The sequence below is a fragment of the Leopardus geoffroyi genome, chromosome B1 (assembly GCF_018350155.1).
Source record: "Leopardus geoffroyi isolate Oge1 chromosome B1, O.geoffroyi_Oge1_pat1.0, whole genome shotgun sequence".
NCBI classification, from domain to species: Eukaryota; Metazoa; Chordata; class Mammalia; order Carnivora; family Felidae; genus Leopardus; species Leopardus geoffroyi.
This window is the reverse complement of record NC_059327.1, coordinates 120,058,073-120,083,518: the sequence shown is the minus strand read 5'-3', so window position 1 is coordinate 120,083,518 and position 25,446 is coordinate 120,058,073. Positions and strand designations below refer to the sequence as shown.

The window sequence follows — 25,446 nt, the reverse complement described above, 5'->3', positions numbered from 1 at the left end:
TGTAATATTGAGATTTACTTGAAATCCTCTTAGTCCATTCAGGTTGCCATAACAAAAACTGTATAAGTTGGTTCTTATAAATAACTCTCGTTTCTCACACTTCTGGAAACTGGGAATTCCCAGAACATGGTCCCAGCAAACTCAATATCTGATGAGGGCACTCTTCCTGGTTCATAGATAGCCACCTTTTCACTGTAGCCTCATACAGTAGAATGGATAAAGGATTTCTGTAGGGTTACTTTTATAATGCACTAATCCCATTCATGAGGACCCTTCCTCGTGACCTAATCACCTCCCAGAGGCCCCCATGCCTAACGCCATCACTTTGAGAGAATTTCAACATACAAATTTTCTTTGAGAGAATTTCAACATATGAATTTTGGGGTAGACACAACCATTCTCTCTCCTGATTTTTCTGGTATCGCTCCCTCTAGGTTTTCCCCTTTGCTTTTATGACTGTTCATTCTAATATCCTTTACTGAACCATAGACAATAGACCTTAGAATAGTTTGAAGCAAATGATATATCCAAGAATCATCATGATATAGATATAAAGTAAAGACAGCGGAGTGAATAAGATCACCTAAAGAAAATGCATTCTGTGAGAACAGACAAGCATGGAACCCAGGAAAAGCCAACTTGTAAATAGGGTGGGGCAGTGCAGACTATAGACTACATAGAAAAACAACTTTTAGTCGGAAAAATATCTAAATCCTTACATTTTCATTGTGACACATTGTTTTAATATTATATCAGTGTGTGAACAAGAGAATAAACCAATTATCCACAAGCTCCTTTCAGACTTTGGATCCTATAATTTTAAATGAAGATTAACTATTTTTTACATTTACAACTACAATCCTAACGAAGGAATGAGTTTTAATTTTATCATTCCCACTTTAGTGACAGAGATGGCTGAAGTCCAATAACAGTGCAGGTGCCTGATCGATGAAGCCACAACTACGGTGGGTTTGAAACAAACACTACCAAAATAGAGCGAGAATGTGGTGACAGGGTCAGGAGCCAAGCCTAAAGTTTATGGCAGTTGTCAGAGCTGCATCATGGGCAGAGATTAAGGTCAAAACTTGTCTAAACCTGAAGCATATATCCTCAGGCTATTCTAATAAAATTTTGGTCTGTACTAAGGAATATGTCCACTCTTCCCCGCTCACAGCTCTGCATCTATTTTATTCTCCTTTTTCTTCTCCCAATCATGGGTGGACTTCCTATTTAATTTTTACATTCCGGATTCCAATTCCTATTATATAAAGAGAACTTTGTGGGGCACTTGGGTGGCTCAGTCGGTTAAGCATCTGACTCTTGATTTCAGCTCATGTCATGATCTCATGGTTCGTAGGATTGAGTCTCGTGTCGGGCTCTGTGGTGACAGAGCGGATCCTGCTTGAGACTCCTTCTCTCCCTCTCTCTCTTCCCCTTCCCACATGCATGCACATGCTCTCTTCTCTCTCTCTCTCTCTCTCTCTCTCTCTCTCTCTCTCTCTCAAAATAAATAAACTTTAAACAAAAAAGAGAGAATTTTCGTAAGAAATTAGAAGATTCTGCTTTTAGACCATATTCCTAGATGGCCTAAGGAGAAACAAATCCTCTTAAAAGATGTAGAGAGAGCTAAGATAGCATACTCCTACAATTCATCTTCAAAAAAACTTTTTTGAGACTCTTATTCATGGCTTTAGTAAAACATTGTTCATTATTCTTAACATTTAGTAAGTATACTCTTTATTATTTCCATTGGAATATTATCTCGGATTCTGCAGCTTAGTACATACATTTTGGGTAAAATATAAAATGTTACAGGCCAATTTGTTATTCTTCAAACATATATGTCTTCTTACTCTCATTCCACAGACTGCCATGTGCTTTACAGCTGGCAAAATCGTTTAAAGTCAACACTGTGGAAAGTTGGGCAAGAGTTAAGCTAATTATAATATCTTCAGAATCTCATAACAAGATTTGGAAACCAACTGCCATGTGAAGATTGTTTTTATTCACTCCCTCAAAATCAGAATATTATGATCAATTTGTACAGTGCTGGATGCCAAGCCATGTGGAGCTTTATAAACCTTAGTCAACACGTTCTCTTCTTAGTTTATCTTTGATAATGAATGATTTTAATTTCATTAAACATTGTCTGTGGGCTGGAATATTACACTGAGCATATTCAGCTAATAGATTACATTATTTAAGCTGAATTTTTCATTTAGAGCAGTAGGACTCATGGCAAGCATCAAGATAATTTTTTAATCCAAACTCCTCATACAGAAAGCAACTTAATAAAATTTGGCGCTGATTATCTGATTCTTCCTTAATTCTCCTTTTCGCCTCTAAGGACTGAATTTGTGTAGTGAAGTAAGTAAAATATTGTATTCTGATCATTTTATTATTTTGTCTTCTCTTCTATAAAAAATATGAGAGTTATGAGAATGGGAATTATGTCTCTTATTTTTAACTTATTTTCCTTAATTGCTAACAGAGTAGTTAGCACATAGTAGGCCTGCATATTTATTTAACAAATTAATGAATAAAGTCAGACTCTAGCTTTAGAAAAAGGAACTTATTAAAGAATTACTGCTTTTTCATGCCTGTCTCTATTATCTTATAAATTATCAAAGTATTTTTAATAACAAAATCATACTGCCACACTTCAATCAGATACGAAGTTTATATTCTAGTTCTTTTTCTGTCAGCAAAACTTCTAGAGGCACACAACTGAGAAGAAATAAGCTAAATAACTATTGGTTCATTCCTGATGATTTCCCCATCAAATCGATGTGATTACTGTACTTTATTAAATGTAGAATTACATTTTGTAGGATGAAGGAAAAATCTAACATGTGCAGGTTACATTCATTGAGCAATTACTATGTGGTTACAGGTACTATGTGTTTTGCTTACATTATTCTCATTTAGCCCTCTCAGCAAACTGATGGCATAGATAATACTATTCACATTTGGCAGCATAGAATATTGAGATATAGAGTTGCCCAATATAACACAGCTAATAAATCATAGAGCTGTGGTTTGTTCTTAAATTGACTTCACAAGCCATGCTCTGCCCACTGTACCACACAGCCAAATACTAAAGTCAGATGGCCAGCACACTTGTCTTTGAAACCATCATCGATTTCCTTCAACAGTTATTAATATGTCACCAATCTAACATATTTCTGAAAATAAATATGATTATAAGCATAAGGAATTCAGGTAAGAAACAACTATCTTGTCATTTAAACATTTCTAAAGATCTCTCATTCCTGAGAAAACGACTAATCTCTGCATAGCCCGATATACAAAATGTCAATTTTGCATGATAGTTATAAAAGTGCTCAAAACCTGTCAAACTTAGCTCCTTTTTAAATTTGGAAAGCTTCTTCTTTCAGTACATTTTTGGGCTTGCTTGTTTATTAATACAAATGTCATATAGCTTATAACATAAAAATGATTCCATTAGATTTTAACCTCAGTACATACACATACATCTACATGCTTGCCCACAGCCTCATTATTCGTTCACAGATTCTGTGCTCATAATGTCTAGGCTTGTGAATAGTATGTAGAAAATTTTTACATAATTTCTGAAATCTTTGAAAACAATCCCTGTTATTCTAGTAAAAACTTCCTGGATATGATTTTAAAAGTATTATGGATTTTTAAACATATTCTTGATCTATCTTATGAAATAAAGAGGTGAGGCTAATTGGAAACAAAGAATGTCTGTATTAAACAATGCATTTAATAGCAAAGCATACAAGTATCAATCAACATGTCAAAGTTATATGACTTTTCATATTAGCATTTTATTGAGTCCACCAAGGGGAAAATATGATTTAAATATGAAATGAGCTTCTGCATCAGGTTAACTAATAATAATAATAATAATAATAATAATAATAATAAAGACACTTTTACTTTCAAGATTCCACTGGAAATCAAAGACCATGTTGCTTCTCTGGATAGCATTAATAGAAAGAGAGAAAGAAAGAAAGGAAGAAAGAAAGAAAGAAAGAAAGAAAGAAAGAAAGAAAGAAAGAAAAGAAAAAGAAAAGGAGGGAGAGAGAAAGAGGAAGGAAGGAAGGAAGAATAAATTCCATTGGGCTCCCATTGGCCAGAGTGACTGACCAATCAAATTGATGACGTCCATATATAGCTCAAATACCCTTGCATACCAAGGCTATTATAAATTTAATAATGTTTCAATATGGATGCTTCTAATTTTTAAAGGAATGTTCTAGAGGCACCTGAGTGGCTCAGTCGGTTGAGCATTGACCTTCGGCTCAGGTCATGATCTCACAGTTCGTGAGTTGGAGCCCCATATCAGACTCGCTGCTGTCAGCGCAGAGCCCGCTTCGAATCCTGTCCTCCTCTCTCTCTGCCCTCCCCTCGCAAAAATAAAACATTTTAAATAGATAAACAAATAAACAAACAAACAAAGGGACATTTAAAATGCAGAGCAAATGGACTAATCATTTAAGTTGTAGTAAGAACAAAAGCAGAAATCATTTGAATAATCACTTGAGGTTCATGGTAACATATTGTGACCTATATTGATGCATCCAACCTCCATCTTTTTCTCTTGATGCTTTTGCACAAATAGAACTGTCACTGGTATTACTTACCTTTCTCTAGGAGCACCAATATGTTCCACTACTGTAGATCCCATGTCTCCTTCAGAGATTATAAACAAAGACTAGCAATTCAGAGATAACAGGTTTCTGTCTTTTCTCGGTAATTCCCCCTTCTAAGTGTAGTGGAACGGACTTCAGAAAAACAAACATAAATCCCCTTAGTCTGTTTCTTTTTTTCTTTTTAAAAGATGGAAAATAAGCCATTTTGCAGTTTCACTGGCTTTCACTGTATTATTATACTTGATGTAATTAAGAAGTCTTTTGAACTGGTAAAAGACACAGAAATATTTTTTTAAGTTCACTTATTTATTTTGAGATAAAGAAAGAGAGAGCCTGAGCAGGGGATGAACAGAGAGAGAGGGACAGAGAGAATCCCAAACAGGCTCCGTGCTGTCGAGTCTCAAAACAGGCCTGGAACCCATTAACCATGAGATCATGTCCTGAACCAAAACCAAGTGTTGGGCTGTCAACCAACTGAGCCATCCAGGCACCCCAGAAATGTTAAAAGAAAGGAAAGAGCGTGGTTTTTAAGAGAAATAGTTGTGTTCAATTTTCAGATCTTATTTATTGCACCTAAATTTCATGACCATTGCTTTGAATCTTAAAGTAATTGCAGTAAGCTTCATTTTCAATCAACTTATTATTTATTGGAAATATCTAATTGCTGCAGTATACTTTTTTTTTAATTTTTTTTTTCAACGTTTATTTATTTTTGGGACAGAGAGAGACAGAGCATGAACGGGGGAGGGGCAGAGAGAGAGGGAGACACAGAATCGGAAACAGGCTCCAGGCTCTGAGCCATCAGCCCAGAGCCCAACGCGGGGCTCGAACTCACGGACCGCGAGATCGTGACCTGGCTGAAGTCGGACGCTTAACCGACTGCGCCACCCAGGCGCCCCAAATTGCTGCAGTATACTTTTAATACTTTATGTCATTGAACAATTGTATTGTAGCTGGCACAAATATAATAGCTGAGATATGTAGTATAAACAAAGTACTTAAAGAAATACTAAGACAATTTCTTATTTCCACAGATATTAACTTTCCATTTGATATATGTAATGATACAGATGCATTAAGATGAACGGATAGGGGCCCCTGGGTGGCTCAGTCAGTTAAGCGTCCGACTTCAGCTCAGGTCATGATCTCATGGTTTGTGGGTTCGAGCCCCACATTCGACTCTGTGCTGACAGCTCAGAGCCTGGAGCCTGCTTCAGATTCTGTCTGTCTCCCTCTCACTCTGCCCCTCCCCACTCATGCTCTCTCTCTCTTTCAAAAAAATAAACATTAAAAAAAATTTTCTTAAGATGAATGGGTATTATTAAAAACATTCATTTTTTTTTCAGATCCCAGAAGTTAGCAGAAATGATCAAGAAAATGACTATGAAGATGATTTTACTTCATTATTTGCATATTCTTCTAGTAAGTATTCCTGTATGTTATGAATACATGTATATATGTAACATTTATATTAAGGTACCTGTAACTGGTCAAGTAAGACTGAAGAGTGCATGGAGAGCCTGGAAAGGCATTTAATTAACTAAATGTCCTCTCATTTATAATACGGTAGAGATGTTACTACATTATCTTGCCAATTGAAATACTTCTATTAAGTTCAGTGTTGAATAATCAAACCCCAGTTTTTCCTACCCAGAGAGAATACACAAGTCAGATTGATGCAAATATTTTGACTATTTGACAACTCTGCTTTTTCAGTATTTTTTAAAACAAAGTCACATTCTTTTCAGACCTTAGTTTTCTCTGCTAGGAAATGAGAAGCTTGGACTAGGTCTCTCTCTAAGGTCCTTCCTGGCTGTCATAGGATGTGGTTCTATATTCTAATGTCTGAGGGCTAATTCAGTCTCCCTACGTGTATATAACTACCCATTATGCCAGATTCCGCTGGTATACAATAACTTCCTTCACAAGCACATCTGAAAGGCATCCCCCACGCAGCATTTCCAAATCCAAAATCCCTAATGCTTGGTGCTTTCAAACCTACACCACCTGCTGACTTTCCCATTTCAGTAAGTGAAGATTCTTTCCTTGTTTCATTCCGTCCAAAAACCTGGAAGTCCTTTGGCTTTTTTACTTCCTCTCTCACCCCACATCCAGTCTGTCGGATAATAGTAATGTTGACTCCACCTTCACAGCGTAGCCAGCATTCAGCGGTTCCTCAATCTTTCATTATTTACCCTAGTCCATGCTGCCATCAGCTCTTCCTTGGATTATTGCAGTGGCACAATGGTTGTCAATGAAGGACTATTTTCCACTCAAAACCGGCGATATTTGTCAATGGACAGAAGCTATTTTATTATCATGATTTGAGAAGGGAGCTTCCCAAACTGGCATTTAGGGGGTGGACACCAGCAATTCTGCTAAATGTCCCATGATGCATAGGACGCATACCACACGCAACACAGGATTATCTAGTCCGAAATCTCAGCAGCACTGCTATTAAGAAACCCTGAAATAGCAGCTTCCACATTTGCTCCTCCTAATACTCTATGCTTCGTGAAGGAACTAATCACTTTTCTGTTCCAAATTTCTCTTTACTTTCTCATCATACTTATAATCTTTATCATCATCTAAAGATTATCCCTGGATAACCTTTTTGGTCCCATCTCTGACCCCTGTCTTGTTTGTTCACAGCCACAGTGACATCTCACATATCAAGCATGCTCTTACCCTGGGGCATTGCCCTTTGAACACTGCACAGTTGATGCTCAATAACCATTATTGACCACTAGTTTTTCAAATGGTAGGCTGATCTGCAAATCAGATAAAATTAAATATAATGTCTTACCTAGCATACTTTGGCAAATCAGGAAACAACCTCAAAAGTTATGGCATAACACAAAATAATGCTAAAGTAATGAATTAATGCACTGCATTTTAAAGCCATACATTTTATTTTTATTTTTGACAGTAATAAAACTGATGATAAAGGCCATCATTGATAATGACCATTTATTTATTATGAAATGTAATCCTCGGAAGAACTTCCTATAAAGAGAAAAACATGATTTCAATTATTTATAGAGAACAACCTCATTTCTAAAGACCATTTGGACCTGGAATTTTCTTGTTTAGGAAATTCTGTGTGACTGGACTCAGGGAGTATGGCACACCTAAGCAGATTTCCATTAGTATCACGATCACTGTGAAGTTGCCAAAACTCACTGACCTACTACATCCAACCCCCCGCCCAGGGCCGGATTCCAGGTTTGGGCATTTTTGACAGGGACCAAGGAGACTCTGTTGCTTAGACAGTGTAAACATAAAACATAAATACTGAATACATAAACATGAGGGTGGCTACAAGTAATTTCCTATAGTTGATGATCGATTTGCCGAGACAGAAATAGTGAAGTCCCTTTGCTAGCCTGAGCAGTAATTTCTTTCCAGTCACTGCATTGTCTACTCCGTCAGTATTTCTAGAAACTACTTTATTTTGGGCTCAGTGTTTTGTGTTAGGGGTAGAACGATGAATGAGATCTGTGCAAGAATGAATGGCTGGTTGCTCTGCCCAACCTACTAATTAAAGAGTCTTGGTCTGTAGTTCTAATACGGAAGCTGTATCTTTCTTCTTTCTCATGTAGAAAGAAAGAACAATAAAAAATAAAATTCCACATAGAAATATGGGGTACCATCATGGGCACAATTTTTCTTCATGACTGATTTTCTCCCATAACTGAAAAGTTTCTACAGCATAACTCTTTGTTGTTTAAAAAAAAAAAAAAAAAAAAAAAAAAAAAGGCCTTTTTCTCCATACTCTGCCAATTGGCTTCTTTAGCTGTATTTCAGCTTAGCAACACTAAAACAACAGTCATTTGCTTGTCTATTGCACTGACAATGACAGTAATTCACATATTCCTTCCAATCTAGAGATTCCAAGGTTGTTTTAAAGTTTTGTGAATCCTTTATTTAAAGCGGAATTTTTATGAAAATTTAAACAACAAAATCTTAAGATTTGAAGTTACTGCATTATAGTATCTTTTTTCAGTTTTCTTCCTGGGTATTTATTGTGTACATTATAAAAACAAATGATGGAATCATGACTCTTAGGATGGAGGGAATTTGGAGTATTTGGTTAAGTTTCAGGATAGGATATATTTCATAGATGACAGAACTGAATCTTAGAAAGATTTACCTACCATTGGTGATTTGGATGCTTCTCCACCAAAAAATAACACTTTCCTCAAGTAATGTTTTCAAGAGTTAAGATATAATCTGGTGATAATTATATATTAAAATAGTCACTAAGTAAGAGGACAGAGTCACTTTTATTGTATTATTTACAAGCAAGTTAAGGTTTATCATTTTTCCTTGAATTTAGCTTTTCCATAACTTACTTATCACTTCTTAGGTCAGTTATGCTGTTTTCTAATAAAAATGCAGTCATGCAGTCATATATGAATCTGCTCAAACAATAACCCTAGAGAATCCAAGTGTTATTGTATGTATGAGTGTGTGGTATTGTGAGGTAGCAAGATATAAGGAAGCTTTAACTGTTTGTTTGGTATTTTAAAAGTCCAAGAATGACTGTTCGCTAAAATTATGCATTTGTCAGCTTTCCACTGTATCAGATCATAAAAGTTTTATTAGCAGTACTATCACTTCTGTATGAAATTAGAAAATATGAAATGCCTCCAGATGGTGTATTTAAATGAAATCTACTGTCTTCATCATAAACAGCCATACAGAACCCAGCATTTCATCCTGAAGGTGGACAGACATACAGGCAATGGGCAGAAGGAGCTGAGGCAGATGAACTGGCAAAGGAAGATAAGGAGGGTGAATCGAGCACAGAGGCCGAGCACAGCCTGGCAGAGGTTGGGGTTGGCACTTCTGCGAACCAGTATGATGATGACTTCTATGTGTTCGTTCCTGGAGACAATCCAGAACATACTTCACGAGAGCCACTCGTCAGCAACAGACCACCTCCGCCCCCTCCACGACCTGTAGCTGCTGCCTTCCCACTGGAAAAACCTCACTGCACATTGCAGGGTAAGTTTAAGGGTTAAAACAACAACAGCAAAAGTTTGATGGGCTTCCATAGCGTATAGTGCAGTGGCAAATCTGTACAGGGAAGATCAGCTTTTAAACCCAAGATCAACTTTCTTGCTGTTCCTTTAAGGCCTCAGAAATTAGGCGAAAGATACCTGCCATTCATTCACTTTCCCTTTCTTCCTCCCCCCTCCCTCCCTCCCTCCCTCTCTCTCTCTCTTTCTTTCTTCTTTCCTTCTTTTCTTTTCTTCCTTCCTTCTTTCCTTCTTTTTTCTTCCTTCCTTCCTCTCTCCCTCTGTCTCTTTTTCTTTCTTTCTTTCTTTCTTTCTTTCTCTCTATCCTCCCTTTCTTTCCCTTTCCTACCACCTTTCCTTCCTCCTTCCCTCCCTTCCTTTCTTTCAGAGCAGTCTCATTACAAACCTTCAAGTAGAGAAATAAAACTTGGAAGGAGTCTGTACTCCTTCACGTAAAATGAACCTCAAGCATCATGTGGAAAACTAAATGACAACTTTCCTTTAAAAAAAAAGTCATCTGGCAAAGGAAAAGGCTAACGTTTTACAGATTTGAAAATGACCTTGGGCACGTCACTCAGTTGGTAGCTGCAGGGGAAGCAAGTGGTAAAGGGTTTCTCACACTGCACTGAGACCAAAGCCTAAGAACACTAAATATATTGCTAACGTGGAAGAACAGTTAAATGGCTGTGATTGCATTTGTTCCCAGATACAAGATTTACCATGTGTAATGGGGGCAGGGGTCGGGGGGAGGACAGGGGTGGTGTGGGTAGTATCGACAGGAGCTTCCATATTGGGCTTTCTGGCTGGAATGTTCAACAGCCTAACGGACTTCTATCTCCAGGCTCACTCTTACAGTCACTAATGATCACCGACATTATTGATTACTATTTTACACGTACTTTCCAAATTCAAACAATGTTCTTACAATGAACTTTTAATAAGGTGAAAGAAATATCTATTATTAAAACTCTGTTTGCCATTGTACTTTAGCTGTTGAATCCTAGAGGGCTATAAAGTATAATAAACACTGTTTCAAAAAGTGAATTAGAAGCCGTGAAATTTAGCATTTATATCCTTGAAGGTCCTGTCTCTCTAAAGGTTCAAGTTGATGAACATAAACCTTTACTAAGGTCATGCACTGTACTCAGAGATGAAAAGTCCTGCTTAATGGAAAGTATGGAAAACCTAATGGGCACTCCTCTGATTCTTTCATTCATTCAACAAATATGTGTTGATTACCTACTATGTGCCAATGGTCTCTGAGAGACCGTTGTGATAGATCAGGGAGGTAGGTGTATCAATACTGGGGGTGGGGAGAGAGACATAGGTAGGCAGTACCCTGTCAATAAAATTCTTGTATATTTTCTCGCTTTTTCCAGATATGAATAATTTTATGTAATTATTAAAATAAATTGTAAAGAAGACAAACTTGTTTTCCATCAAGTTAAATCTCTTAAAGGAGCTAATAATAAATTGTGTTTTCCCTAATGTAAATTTTTATATGCTGTATGTTGGTTAGAAGGCCTAAAACTACAGAGAGCAATCACCAGATTTCTAATACCAGAAGTGTAATGTTGGCAAGTATATCTTCTGAAAAGTACCAAATACAAGAAGCAAAATAAAACAAAATCCACACTTTTTATTTTAAAACCTTATACTTTTACATTTGATATGCAGTGTTAGTTCTGACCACATGTTTTCATCGGGCTAATATTGGAAGTAATGGAAAATACCATGTCAATATTTTTTCTTAAAGTTCTTTGATTACAGCCTTTGTAAATAATACTGGCGCATAAGAGACTCTTAAAAACTGAGAACAAACTGAGGGTTGATGGGGGGTGGGAGGGAGGGGAAGGTGGGTGATGGGTATTGAGGAGGGCACCTTTTGGGATGAGCACTGGGTGTTGTATGGAAACCAATTTGACAATAAATTTCATATATTGAAAAAAATAAAAATAAATTAAAAAATAAAAAAAAAATAAAAACGTTTGAAATGAAAAAAAAAGAAAATACTGGAAGCTACCACTTTTTCTTTTTCTTTTTTTCCCTTTCTTTCTTTCTTTCTTTCCTTCTTTCTTTCTTTCTTTCTGCCAGGGAATTTGTGTGGAGTCTTTGATTTTAGCTAGTGATACCTTCAGAATTGTTTTCTGGGATGAGTTTCCTTATGCCCTCAAATTACCGAAAGAGGAAGGGCCACCTCCCCATATCCTAAGCATCAGATTCCCCAGGATGGATTTATGGACATATTCGCTGGAGGAAAAAAAATAATATAAAACACTATAGAACACTTGTCAGTTTATGAAGAACACATTGTCCCTCTTTCTCTCCAGAACACACTTGCAAGGCAACAATCGCTATTACTCCTCTTTGACTCAGACCCAAGACCATAAAGCCTGTAATTAAACTGTATCAAATACTTCTATAAACCAGTTTCCTCGGCTTTTAAGATTCTTCTCTTTGTTACACAGTCTGCTACTATTGTTTTTTTTCAAAAAGTAGAATGATAGGAGTGATTTTGTTTCATCTTTATCTCCTGATGCACAACTTGAATTGAGGATGCTACGGCCCCACTCTGACGTGAAAAGTAGAATCGGATACATTGGGAAATAAAAAAGAAAAATGTATTATTTCTGCTACAAGCCCAACTTTAGAAAGAGTTGGGAAGGAGGGTGGGTGGAGAAACAGAGTTTAACAGCTCAGGAAATGGGTTGATAAAAGTAAGATAGTTGACACATTCCGCTAAAAATGAAACACTGTAAAAATGTTTCCCACACACTTAATCTGGTTTCACCTGTTATGCTGTCAGTGAAACAGAAGTCATGAAGTCAAAATCTCAGCACCATATTATTCATAAGGAGAAAGGAAAAACATGCAGATTTGGAAGTTGGTGGTAGGCAATTAGGCGTTACTTCTTGGCTTAAACTAATTGAAACAATCGGATCTAAGACTGGTTGGGGAAGGATCTTGGCCTCTCCTCATGAGCCTACCCATACAATTGCTGAACTACTGAAAATAATATATTTTTATTTGTTCTACAACTTGTCATTCTCCTTAGCTTCCACATCTTTCCACTAAAATAGCCGTAAGTAACCTAGAAATCATTTGGTCAGATTGTCACCAAAGAGGAAGGAGAGTAGTTCTCCCTTAGGTCACATGCATGATCTCTCAGAACAACCGAGAAAAGCAATGATTTTTAAGTCAATAACTTTAATTCTTTCCATTTTATTGTTTTCATTAATGCTTTAAGCAAAACATTTGTCAATAGTCTAATGTTTGGGGCACCTGGGTGGCTCAGTCAGTTGAGCATCTCGGCTCAAGTTATGATCTCGCAGTCCGTGAGTTTAAGACCCACATCAGGCTCTGTGCTGACAGCTCAGAGCCTGGAGCCTGCTTCAGATTCTGTGTCCCTCTGTCTCCGCCCCTCCTCCATTTTCTCTCTCTCTCTCTTCCTCTCTCTCTTTCTCTCAAAACTAAACATTAAAAAATTTTAATTCTAACTTTTAATAAAAATTTTCATTAATAAAAATTTTCATACTCATTAACCGAAGAATGTGATACTTTGTCTTCTAAATAACTGCTACTAAAATATTTAATACATTCTTTAAAAAATATGTAGGGGCGCCTGGGTGGCTCAGTCGGTTAAGCGGCCGACTTCAGCTCAGGTCACGATCTCGCGGTCCGTGAGTTCGAGCCCCGCATCGGGCTCTGGGCTGACAGCTCAGAGCCTGGAGCCTGTTTCGGATTCTGTGTCTCCCTCTCTCTGATCCTCCCCCATTCATGCTCTGTCTCTCTCTCTCTCAAAAATAAATAAATGTTAAAAAAAAATTAAAAAAAAATATGTAAAGATTTTGCTGAGTATTAAAACCATAAAAGATTAGTCTTTTCATATGAATTAATCTTTAAGCCTTTGATTATCCATGCCATCATGTCACAAACCCTTTCAATGTCCTTTATCTAAGAATGAGGTTCATGCTGACTTATAGAAATCAAGAGTTACATTTTTGAAACTCAGTTTGTCAAACCACTGTGAGACTTGCTGTAAGAAAGCGAGTAATGGCATGTTTGGCTATTCCCCCCTGTCATTTTCAGAGAAATTGAATGTTAGGCAAAATACCCAGTGCAAGCCCTATGAATGGTAAAATGACTTCAAATGGAAAAAAAAATTTTTAGCATATTCTGCTTGAAAAATAAGTTTTCAAAGCATTTGGAACTGGAGGCTTAGTTTTGTCCTTCAATTTTCTGGTATTAAATCCCTTATAAACTATGTGCTTATATTTAGCATGTATCTATATGCTTATTTATATGTTTTCAAAGAAATGTGTTTTAAACACTTTTTTTAAGATTTTTTTTCTGGTTATGAGATGTTTTGTTTTTTTTAAGTTGTTATTTTACTTCCAATTAGTTCACACGGTGTAAGATTTTATTTTTAAGTAATCTCTACACCCAGTGTGGGGCTCGACCTTACAGCCCTGATACCAAGAGTCACATGCTCTACTGACTGAGACAGCCAGGCACCTCTAACAAACTTTTTTTTTTTTTAAACAAAGGTAATAATTACAAACTGCAGGAGAATGGTAGTACATTATACAGTTCACTCTTCTTTTTGAAATCTATAGGATAATATACAAATTATTCAGGGGGGAAGTTTCAAGAAAGTGACAGAAGGACATCAGTAATATTGCATGTAAGAGAAGAGTAACCACCACCTAAATATTTCATAAGCAGGGAAAATGGTGGAAGGCCAGATGGAAAGAAGTCAAAACTGGTGTGATCTCGGAGCAAGACAGGAAACAGGAGGTGAGACCAAAGAAGAAAGGAGAGAAAATGAAGAGGAGAAAGAGGAAGACCCATATACATTTGCTGAGATTGAAGACAGTGATTATGACATGATATTGGCCAATATGAGTACCAAGAAAAAAAATGGGAGTTGGTCTTTTATAATAAACAGACCTCCTGCCCCTACACCTCGACCCACAAATATCCCTCCAAAAGAGGAAACCACACCTTACATAGCTCAAGGTAATGTTTTTTGTTGTGTGTGTGTGTGTGTGAATGCTTTGAGGGTGGGAGGAATTGTCCTGTTTTTTGGTGGAGTCGAAAACCCCATGGATGAAATATTCTTTTGAAGTCATAGGTGAATTTTACTGGCACATTTTTAAATATAGAAACACAATGAATAAAGAGAATAAGAATAACGATAGGGTTCTGGTTTCTAGTTCTTCATTAAGAAGAATAGTTTTGACAGATTACCCAAAGACATGAAACCACAGCTTATGTGCAGAAATTCTATTTGAAACTTTTTCTATAATTCTACCAGAGGAAAGCTCACCTCCTATGAATAATGTGCAATACAAGAAAAAGAGGGAAGTACTTCTTACCACAACTTTACTTTTTGCTCCTAATTCCACTGAAAACAACTTTAAAAACTGAAAAAGTTGTGAATACTAGAATCTCAGATATGCAACTCCAATTACTCTCTTAATTTTTTACCCCAACTATCTGCCGTAGAATTTCTACTGCATTTTAGACTTCAATTCTTCTTCCTCATTTTCTACTGAGTTGAATCTAAATTAAAAAAAAAAAAACTTGGGGTGCCTGGGTGGCACAGTCGGTTAAGCGTCCGACTTCAGCCAGGTCACGATCTCGTGGTCCGTGAGTTTGAGCCCCGCGTCAGGCTCTGGGCCTGGAGCCTGTTTCCGATTCTGTGTCTCCCTCTCTCTCTGCCCCTCCCCTGTTCATGCTCTGTCTCTCTCTGTCCCAAAAATAAATAAACGTTGAAAAAAAAAAAAAAAACTAAAAAATTGTTGAGCTTTTGTGTATCTATAGCCTCAGCAAGGTATACTTACTCTATTATTTTCCAGCACTCTTCTATACCGTTTGGTTGGATGTACTCCATGAATCCATAGTGTCTGCGAGATGACTTTTATTTATCAGCTCATTGTATGCACATGGACTGAGTGCCTTTTTGGGCTAAAATACCATCCTAGGGACTGAGAAAATGGCATAAAACAATTTCTTCATCCTTGAAGAGTCCCTAAGTGGCAGATATACAAATACATACCTAGAGTACAATGTGACACTTTATTACAGATTTTTGAACAGAATGGAACACAAACAAAATGTTTGATGGATAACTAAAGCTGAAAAGCAATAGATTATATATTCAAACAATTCGAACCAAATACTCCAACAGAACATTTAAATATATACCGCAAACCTGCAGAAAAGAAGCACAAGTTACTCATCTATGCTTAATATGTTCCAAAAAAACCACTCCATTGCTTATGCATTATGTATTGGGAAATATATAATTTGTATAAGAAAATTTTTCAAGTACGTGTAAAGTTAATTACCAGTGTACAATGTACTTACTCAACAGTGATCTGCTGACAATGTTCAAGAAACTATTACAAATTAGAAAATAACAAATTAATAAATGTGTCAGCTAAAATAAAATGTCAGCTGGAACAATCATCTAAATTATTATGTCAGGGAGTAGGTGCAATTAGAAATTCTTAGATTGTCGAATATAGTGATCTCTAGAATATTACTAGGCTTTAGACAAGGATACTACCTCCCAATAAATATTTAAAAAAAATTTTTTTTTAATGTTTATTTTTTTTGAAGGGGAGAGAGAGACAGAGCACGAGTGGGGGAGGGGCAGAGAGAGAGGGAGACACAGAATCTGAAGCAGGCTCCAGGCTCTGAGCTGTGAACTCACAAGCTGTGAGATCATGACCTGAGCCGAAGTCGGATGCCCAACCGACTGAGCCTCCCAGGCGCCCCACCAATAAATATTTTTTTAAAGAAAGAAAATAGACACAGCTCAACACAAGAATTTAGTTTTATTCTAGAAGTTTCTGAAGAGGTACATCGTCTTCTATATCCCATTCCTTGGGGTGTTCTCAGGACCACAGGTAGAGACTCCCATGTTGCGATGTTCTACTTTTTGCATTTTATCTTTTATCTTCCCATTCTTTTCTTGGCTGTCATATTCTCATTTTCTGTTTGGTTGGGTGTACTGCACAACTCCATAGTGTCTGAGAGATGACCTCTGCGTATCAGTACCTCGTATGAACATGCATTTCTTGTTCTCAATTTGTTATTTTTGTATATTTATTTTCTCTTTCTTTGGAAGTGGTGAGGGCAGTGGAATTCAATACCTTTGTTATTGTTTTCTTTTATTTTGTTCTGATTTGATTTTTTAAATTTTTGTGATTTTAATTGTTCTGTAGTTTTCATATTATCTCTATTACCTTTGTTTGCTTTTTGTGCTATCTGGAATGCTTGATACATCCATCAAATAACTGTGCTTTTATGAAGCTCCAAAAACCTGAATGGAAACTCTACTTATTAATTTGTGGACTGCATTAGAAGGGGAGATAAACAACTTTTTCATTGAATTACCTACCCCACAATGTTAGTTTATATAGATCTATTTTTCTATCCTTTTCATTTTTCCTAGAATAAAGTCCAAAACTCCAACCTACTTTATATGTCTGGTTGCCAGAAGTCTGAGATGAAGTGTGGGAAGGAAACTGGGAAATTTCACTATTTAGAATGCATAATTCAACTTGTTCTCCCTGTGTTCAGCCCAGTGTGTAACTCTTGTGACCCACTGTGCCTCGTGTCCATGGCCAGAACTACTTTTGTTCGGTTTCTCCAAAGAATAAACCTTCCATCATGGATGATTGCCTCAGTTCATTGGAGAAGGACTTTGGAGCTATGATTGCTTTAGACCTTTAGTTTATCCCACATTAAATAAGAGAACTGAGATGATTTTTCTCCTGGTTCATTTATTCATTAATTACATAAAGATGTATTGAGTACCAGATGATAAAATCTTTCTGTGTATTAATTAATTCCCTACAAGACAATGGTACAATTTGTCATACACACACACACACATACCCCCCCACACACACACACACAGAAACTTTAAAGAATCTTAGAAATCTTGAGTTTCTAAGAAATTTTTGAAACTATTTATCTCACCTATTGCAAGTTTGACACCCTTCAATCTTTATAAGAAATCTCTCTACTTCAATTATACAATGTGGTTTGTTCTCACTCTATTTGAGTTTTATGAAGACAGGTACCAGGGTTACAATATGTGGGGTTTTGGTTTTCATATTTTTTTGCACTTAAGTATATAAAAGCATATATGGTTTTTACCCCATATCCCAAATCAGTAGCAAAATATGAACTGTAAATGAGATCACCACAGTTCCTTTCCATTATTTCTTCCTTTCCTCTTTCACTGAGACACACTTGCTTGCCTCTTCCTTTTATGCTGTTGATTGTTGATCATTCTGTTCCCACGTTAGGAAAACATTGCCTCATCAGCTAATTCTTTCTTGATGTTCTTTGCATTTCACAGGGTAAGAGTCTTTCATCACATCTTTGCTTTTTTTTTTTCCATAGCTCAGGCAGCTCTATTAAATAAAATTGCCATCATTTCCCAGAAAGCCACCCATTCAATTAGAAGAACATTAATTTGCCCCAATTCTTGCCAGAGCACAGAAGTAGTAGCAGAATGTTGGCACATACAGAGTGTGTTAACATAGCCAAAGAGAAGGGTGTAGAATAGGAAGAAGAATTCAGGATGCACAATCCCAACTTACTATTTCAGAAATTCAAGAAAGTACTAGCAAGGAAACTAGGCAGATAAACCAGAGAGATACAGTAAAATTATGTTGGCTTTTGTGAGATAATAGAAAATATGTATGTTTATGTCCACCCCCCAATTCCTGGCACAGGACTCCTGAAACCTTGTAATTTCCTCAAGTTATTTCCTGGATGGCAGGAGTGTTTTTTGCTCTAAAGAGGAAACCCTGAATGGGCTCCTGGATGAGGGCTAGGCATTAAATACACCAAGTCATGATTAGCAGCAAGGAATCTTCAGTCCCAGTCCCCCATTTTCTGGAGAAGGGCGAAGGGCTGAAAATCAACTTCTTCATCAATTGTGCCTATGTGAGGAAGTCTCCATAAAGTCCTACTAGTAGGAGATTCCCAGAGACTCCATGTTGGCAAACAAATCCACACAGGAAGGGTGATACATCCCTACTTGATGGGAACAGAAGCTCCTACACTTGGGACCCTCCCAGACTTTGCCCTATGGATTTTTTCATCTAGCTATTCACCTGTACCCTTTATCATATCCTTTAATATATTGGAAAATGTAAGTAAATGTTTTTATGAAGTCTGTGAGCCACCCTAACAAATTAATTGAACCTGAAGAGGGAATCATGGGAATCTCCAATTTGTAGCCAAATTAGACAGAAGCTATGGATAACCTAGGAATCTACTACTAATGATTGGCATCTGAAGTAGAGTAGAAGCAGTCTTGTGGAACTGAGCCTTCATACTGTGAGATCTGACACTATCACCAGGTAGATAGTATCAGAATTGAGTTAAGTTGTAGGACACTCAACTGGTGTCATAAATTGCTTGATGGGGGAAAAACTCCACATGTTTGGTGACCATAAATGAAGTTGAGAGTTATGAGTGTGGCAGAACTGTGAAAGAAAAGGAGACACACATAAAAGACACAGGAGGAAAACTGAGTTTCCCCATTACACCTTTGCAGAAAGTATTGAGATTCAGCCGATATTATCTAAACAAATAATGTCATATATCTGAGATTCAATTTCCTCATTGTAAGTTTGGGGTAAAAATAATATCTACCTCAAAGATTGTTGTAATCTTTAAGGGAGATAAAATTAACAATAATTACCCAGCACAATATTTGGTATGTGACATACACTCAATAGATCATAATTAAAAGCAATTCTACTTTGTCTTTCCTCAGTTTCTGGGCAGACAATGACTTTGATAAACTAACTTTAAATTATAGGAAAAGTGTGTGCTTCCTGGATTCTGGTAGAATCAGAAGGTAAGAAAGCTATTAGAGACAGAGAAGGGGGCTGAGGGGAGTTATCCTGTCCTCTAAAGGGATAAATTGGCTCAGTCTACTCATTATAACAATTATTATTAGACAACCTTCATGATAATTTCTAATTCACAGGACAATCCTACATGGTTGGCATTAATAGCCTCATTTTATAGATGATGAAACTGATGTTTGGTGAGTTCCAGTGTCTTTCCCATGATAATAAAATTAGGAAGAAGAAGATGTAGGATTTGGACCCAAATCAGCCTGGTCCCCGTGCCTGTTCACAGGACACCACAAATTTCCTTTACTGATCTATTTATTTCTGGATTATTTGTTAATATTTATTTCCTCCTTCTGACCCATAAGATCCATGAAGAAAGACCAATCTTTTCTGGTTTTGCCCATCCTTGTATCTTTGGTGCCAAGCTTAGTGCTGAATTCATACTAGAAACTATGAATAATTGATGAATGTTAATTGAATAAAAACAAAGATGAATAAATGATAAAAGTGACCAAAACTACATCAGTGTGGTTCATTAGGACACTTTATTAACATTCTGGAGGATGGTCAGAATAGTATATCAATCTACTAATTCCAGAATTTCTCTTGTTTTAAACCATCTTATGGTTTGTTTTTTGTTTTGTTTTGTTTGCTTTAGTGTAGTGGACACTCAAGGCTATGTTAGTTTCAGGTGTACAACATAGTGATTCAGCTTCTTTATACATTATGTTGTGTTCACCATTTGTCACGATGCAGTGCTATTACAATACCATTGACTGTATTCCCCATGCTGTGTCTTTTGTCCCCGTGACTTATTCATCCATAACTGGAAGCTGGTCTCTCCCTCTCCCCTTCACCCATTTTGCCCCTCCCCACACACCTCCTCCCTCTGGCAACCATCAGTTTGTTCTCTGTGTTTATAGGTCTAATTCTGCTTTTTGTTTGTTTGTTTATTCATTTTTTTTAGATTCCACATATGAATGAAATCATACTATATTTGTCTTGACAGTTGAACCATCCTATGTTTGAAATACTACGGCTGTGAAGTTCTCCTATTTAGAACTAAGCGTTCTAACCGCTTCACACAGCATAACGTATCAGAGGGAAGCTCTATTTCAACCATCACCACCATCTCCTACCCCTGGAAATGTAACTTATTAATGCAAAACCAAACCCGTGGTTCATTTTATTAAGAGATATGTTTCTGATTTTTTCCATTCCATGACTGTTATACTAAACCTACTTTGTGTGAACAACCACAAAAAGACTAACTCATTTTTCTTAAATGAAAAGTTTTTGAAATCTGTGTGCTCAGATCTGCGTTCTCTCCATCTTTTTCTCCACATAATATGGCAGAGGATCAGGTTCATTAAGCTTCGAGAATATGGAGGAATTAATATGGATTCACAGTCCCCCTTAATGACAGAATTCTTGATTTAAGACTAATCAAGGAAATAAAATGAACGCTGTGCATAGTGTATATAGATAGGTAGTAAAACTATATCTATAAATCATGCAAAGAGATGACTGCCTATTGGGGAAAATTTTTCAACATCAATGGACAATTTCCCATTTTCCCATCACACAGTTCATAGAACCAAGATCCTTCTTCAGAGTCTATGCTGCTGATTTGGGGTAGAATGTAATTTCCCTTTCAATTTTCAATTGCCACTGAGTTGCCCTTGGCATTTTGCAGAGCAACAAAGTTGTATATGACCTTTTTGAGAGCTACTCAGCTACTGGGACCCCAAAATGTCAAGTGCAACTCAGTTGCTCTCAGAAATTTTCCACTTGCAATTCATTTGTACTTGAAATTGATCACATACAATGTAATTGAAATGCAAACAGAAAAAAAGACCTTGTAGACTCTCTTAGGAAAATTAATCCATATCATTTATTGTGTATGTGAGAGAACAGAATGGTCTCTGTTCTCATTAGTGAAGAAATGTGGTCAAGTGGATTAAAGTAGGCCTTACGTCAAGTGCCTTGGATCCTACTCACTGGCTTGGTGACCTTGTCCAAGCCATTTAGCTCCAGGACTTCATATGTATATCACAGGCACTCTCAGGACAGAGGGACATATTTATCATTCTGTTTGTAAGCCCAGTGCCCCTGTATGCCCCTGTGATTCTCGACCTCTCCCCTTTCCTTGACAGGGTGCTGGTAGAGCTATGCAAAGGAACAGTTGTTCAAACCTGTGCTCACACTGTCCTTCAGAGGGAATCGAGCCTGCCTGTGTAACCCAGGTGTTTTGATTTGTTCTTTCCATCCTTCTCACAGTGACACATCACAGAAACATTGAATGAAACCTAAGAAGGGCTTTGCTAAACATCTGCTAAGAGTGTTGGCATAATAATGAGGCGCTCTTCCAGCCTCCTCTTCAGAAATTCAATTCCTGTATGTTAGTGAATGGAGAAAGAGGCAGTAATCAACTATGGTGTGAATTGACATGAAAAGGTTTATGTTACATGTGGAAAAAAAAATGCAAATATTGTCAAGCACTTAGATTTTCATTCAACAGCAGGATGAAATCTGGCCTTTTTCCCCTTAACTTTTGATGCTTATAGAGACTCTGTTAAATATCTCTTTAGTAAGAAGTTTAATAGACCTAGAAGAGGAGTTTGTAACTGGTGGCGATTTGCCTCCCAGAAGACATTTGGCAGTGTTTAGGTACATTTTCAGTTGTCACCCCTGGGACAGTACTGACTAGTGGGTAAAGGCCAGAGATGCCACTATACCTAATACTTATAGAGCACAGGAAAGGCCCCATCACAAAGAATTAGTCAGTCCAAAATGTCCACGGTGCCAAGGTTGAAAAACCATGTAATGGATTGTTTCCATTGTTGAGACAAAGTAAACATCGGAATACTTCAGGGAAGGGCCGTTTGAACATAAAATCATAGATGCCGAATAGCTATCCACACAAATTGTCTTTTTTTCTTACTTTAGATTTCGTAAATGCACAATATTTTTCATCAGCATTTTGAGTGTGTGCATCTTTTTCCCTCTAAATGTGTAGTAGGTGGAGAAAAATGAGAAAATTGGCACACTGAGAAGAGCATCCTCTGAGGGACCAGAAGGATGGTAGAGTGAAATTCATGAAGATTGTGAAACTACATGAAACGGAAGTAGAATCATGACTTAGCCACTTAAAAGCTGTGTGACTTTGTGCAAGTTACATCACCTTGTTTCATTTGGTGAAAAAAAAAAGAATGCTAAAACCTCCTTCATAGAGTTTTCCTGGGAATTGAAACAACACATGTATAGTAGCCAGCACAAAGGAGGATGCAAAAATGGTAATCGCTGTGATGAAGGGTATTCTGTAGACACAGAGGTGAGACAGGGTCAGCTCTTTGCAGGTGATATACCTTTGGCTTTTTACCTTGGGTTTCATATGCCAATATCTCATCTTGCATGACTTTTCCAAGTTATTTATTAACTATCCATAATGAACACCACATTGCGCAAATGGGACAGCCCCGTCCTCTTAGAATTTTCAGTCTGTATTTCTCTAGTCTGAGTGTTAAGAGCGGAATTAGCATTTAATGACTGTTCAAAGGCCAGATCCTATTGGTTACCTCCTAAGATAGCAACATTTCCTCATATAGGTATAAAAAGAGAGGCCAGAGAAGTTATTTCTGGCAATCACCAAGCTTGAACCAAAAGGTGAACTCATCATAATTTCTAAAGTATTACAGTGGCTTCTCAACAACCCAAAGCACTTCTCTGCAAAACAAAGGAAAATTACTAAGGATGTTACTAGAGTAATGTCTTCACTTGTATCATTATTGAATAAAAATGGTCAAAAAAAAAATTAGGCAGTGAACCCAAATGAAATCATATGGGAGGAGACAAACCCCCAGCTTAGTGCTATGCAAGCAGCCTGGGAACAGGAGGAAGAAGGATCTGCCTGCTCAGTGGTGGGTTGGAGATCTTGCTAATAAACTCATTGCAATGGCCTCAAGCTCTAATTACACAGAATTCCACAAACCAACTGCTCTCTCTCCCTCTGAATGTCTCAACTTCCTGGATAAGAAACATTTCTAGAATAGAAATTATCTGATTTGTATCAAAAGGAATAAATATGCAAATAAAAACAGTTTGCATTCAACTCTAGTAAAAATTAAATTCCTTAGAAATAGAAAAAAAAATAATTTGTAGTAATATTTCCTAGTTTGGGAGAAGATTTTTATGGGAACATGCCTATTAGACTTAGTTTCCATTACAAATTGGAAAGACAATTCATGCTTTCTCCTTAGGAGAAAATTGATATTGCCATTGAATTAGAATATTTATGCCATCTTCCATCTGATAGTTATGTGATTTCCAACTTTCCTTCTCTACCAATCTCTGAAGTAAGCCTCCTGTGTGCTGGTTGACCTCAGTGACCTCCTGTGTGCTGGTTGACCATTTGCAGATTCTCCTTTTAAAACAGGTCGCAACTCCTGACTATATGCATCTCCCAGGCCATAAATTGCTTTTGTGTGGAAGACCTTCATAGTATGTGGCTCTATAGATGTGACTCTCTGTAGCCATTCCCACCCTAATGTGCCTAGTCAAATGTAGTGACCTGTGTTTGATAAATTTGTTCAAATTAATAACCTGTAGCTATTGCTAGCTGAATGAAATGGTGGTTTTAAGCCAATTGGAGTGCTCAATCCATCTTGGTCAATTTGCAAAGAAGCTATATCTCTCCTCTGAGCTTCAGTTTGATTAGCCAACCTGACTACTTACTGGATTAGAACGTTCTGCTAACTTATTTTTGCTGGTTAGACAAGGGGGTTGTTTACAGTCATTCTACATTTTTGTGATTAGCCTTCTCAGGGTGTAAAGTTGAGGTAACAAGGTGGGAAGAGTAAGGCTAAGGGGGTCAAATGACCACCCTCACCCTCCTTGATTCTCATTTCTATCCCCTCTCCTCAGTAGGTACTAATGACACCTTTGACCTTTGCTTAAATGAATACATCAAAATGGAGGACAGTATAGAAACTATGACTGGATCTTATTTGCCTTTGCATCTTCAGGACCTAGCACTGTAGTTGATTACACAGTAGCAACCTATTGAAACGTTGTTGAATGAATAATAAACACACTGCTGCTACCTGTGCAGTGACATTCCCTGAGAACCCAGAGCACAATACAAGTCTGCATATTTTTTATAGCAAGTCTCTAGTTTCAGGAATAATCTTCAGTGATAGCTCTAAACATTTTATGTTGCACTAACAGGCATGGAATATCAAGCGGTTTGTTGTTCGTAAGTCACATCTTTATGAACGCGTTTGGCTATTGCACAGACTTTGCATTACCTTAGCCACTTACAAAGTAATTCCAAATAAGTTTTGTCAGATGTTTTAGGAGAGTGGCTTTGGAAGGGTCCCTTTGTTTGAAACAGGCCACAAATGAAGTTGACATGAAGAATGTTCTTACAGAAGCAACCTGGGAAGACAAATAGTGCCAATGAATTCATTATATTTCACCTTCTCCTCCTCCTCTGTTCTTCTGATAGTTCTACTTTGCTTAATGTTTTGAATATTTAATACTATGCTAATTTTCTCCATTTAGTGTCATTTCTGTTCTTGAGAAAATTTTATAGAAGTTGTTCCTCCAATATTTAAAATAAATGGAGGTGGTATTTGGGACATTTGCATTGTTTGAGATTATTTTGAACCTCAAAAATTGTTTTTCTTTCTCTATGAACTTTTTTTAATGTTTAAAGGTGGTGACAACTACTAATAATGTAGTCATTTTCCTTTCTTCTCAAGTTCCAATTTTAGGTAGGAAAGAAAAATAAGATTTCACTGGGGTAGAGTCATCAAAGTTGATGTATGTCATAATTGCCTTAATAGCATTTTTTTGAACATTGATGCAGTAAAATATGGTAAA

General features: G+C 37.0%; 1 protein-coding gene across 1 annotated transcript in view; it reads left to right on the top strand.

The window, feature by feature from the left end:
- The window catches only part of BANK1 (B cell scaffold protein with ankyrin repeats 1), a 311,973-nt gene that overhangs the window by 257,745 nt on the left and 28,782 nt on the right, over positions 1-25,446 (top strand). Inside the window, exons 8-10 of the mRNA XM_045471780.1 lie at positions 5,990-6,065; positions 9,342-9,653; positions 14,390-14,686. Of these exons, the coding sequence (XP_045327736.1) occupies positions 5,990-6,065; positions 9,342-9,653; positions 14,390-14,686 (685 nt within the window). The remainder of the gene's footprint in view (positions 1-5,989; positions 6,066-9,341; positions 9,654-14,389; positions 14,687-25,446) is intronic.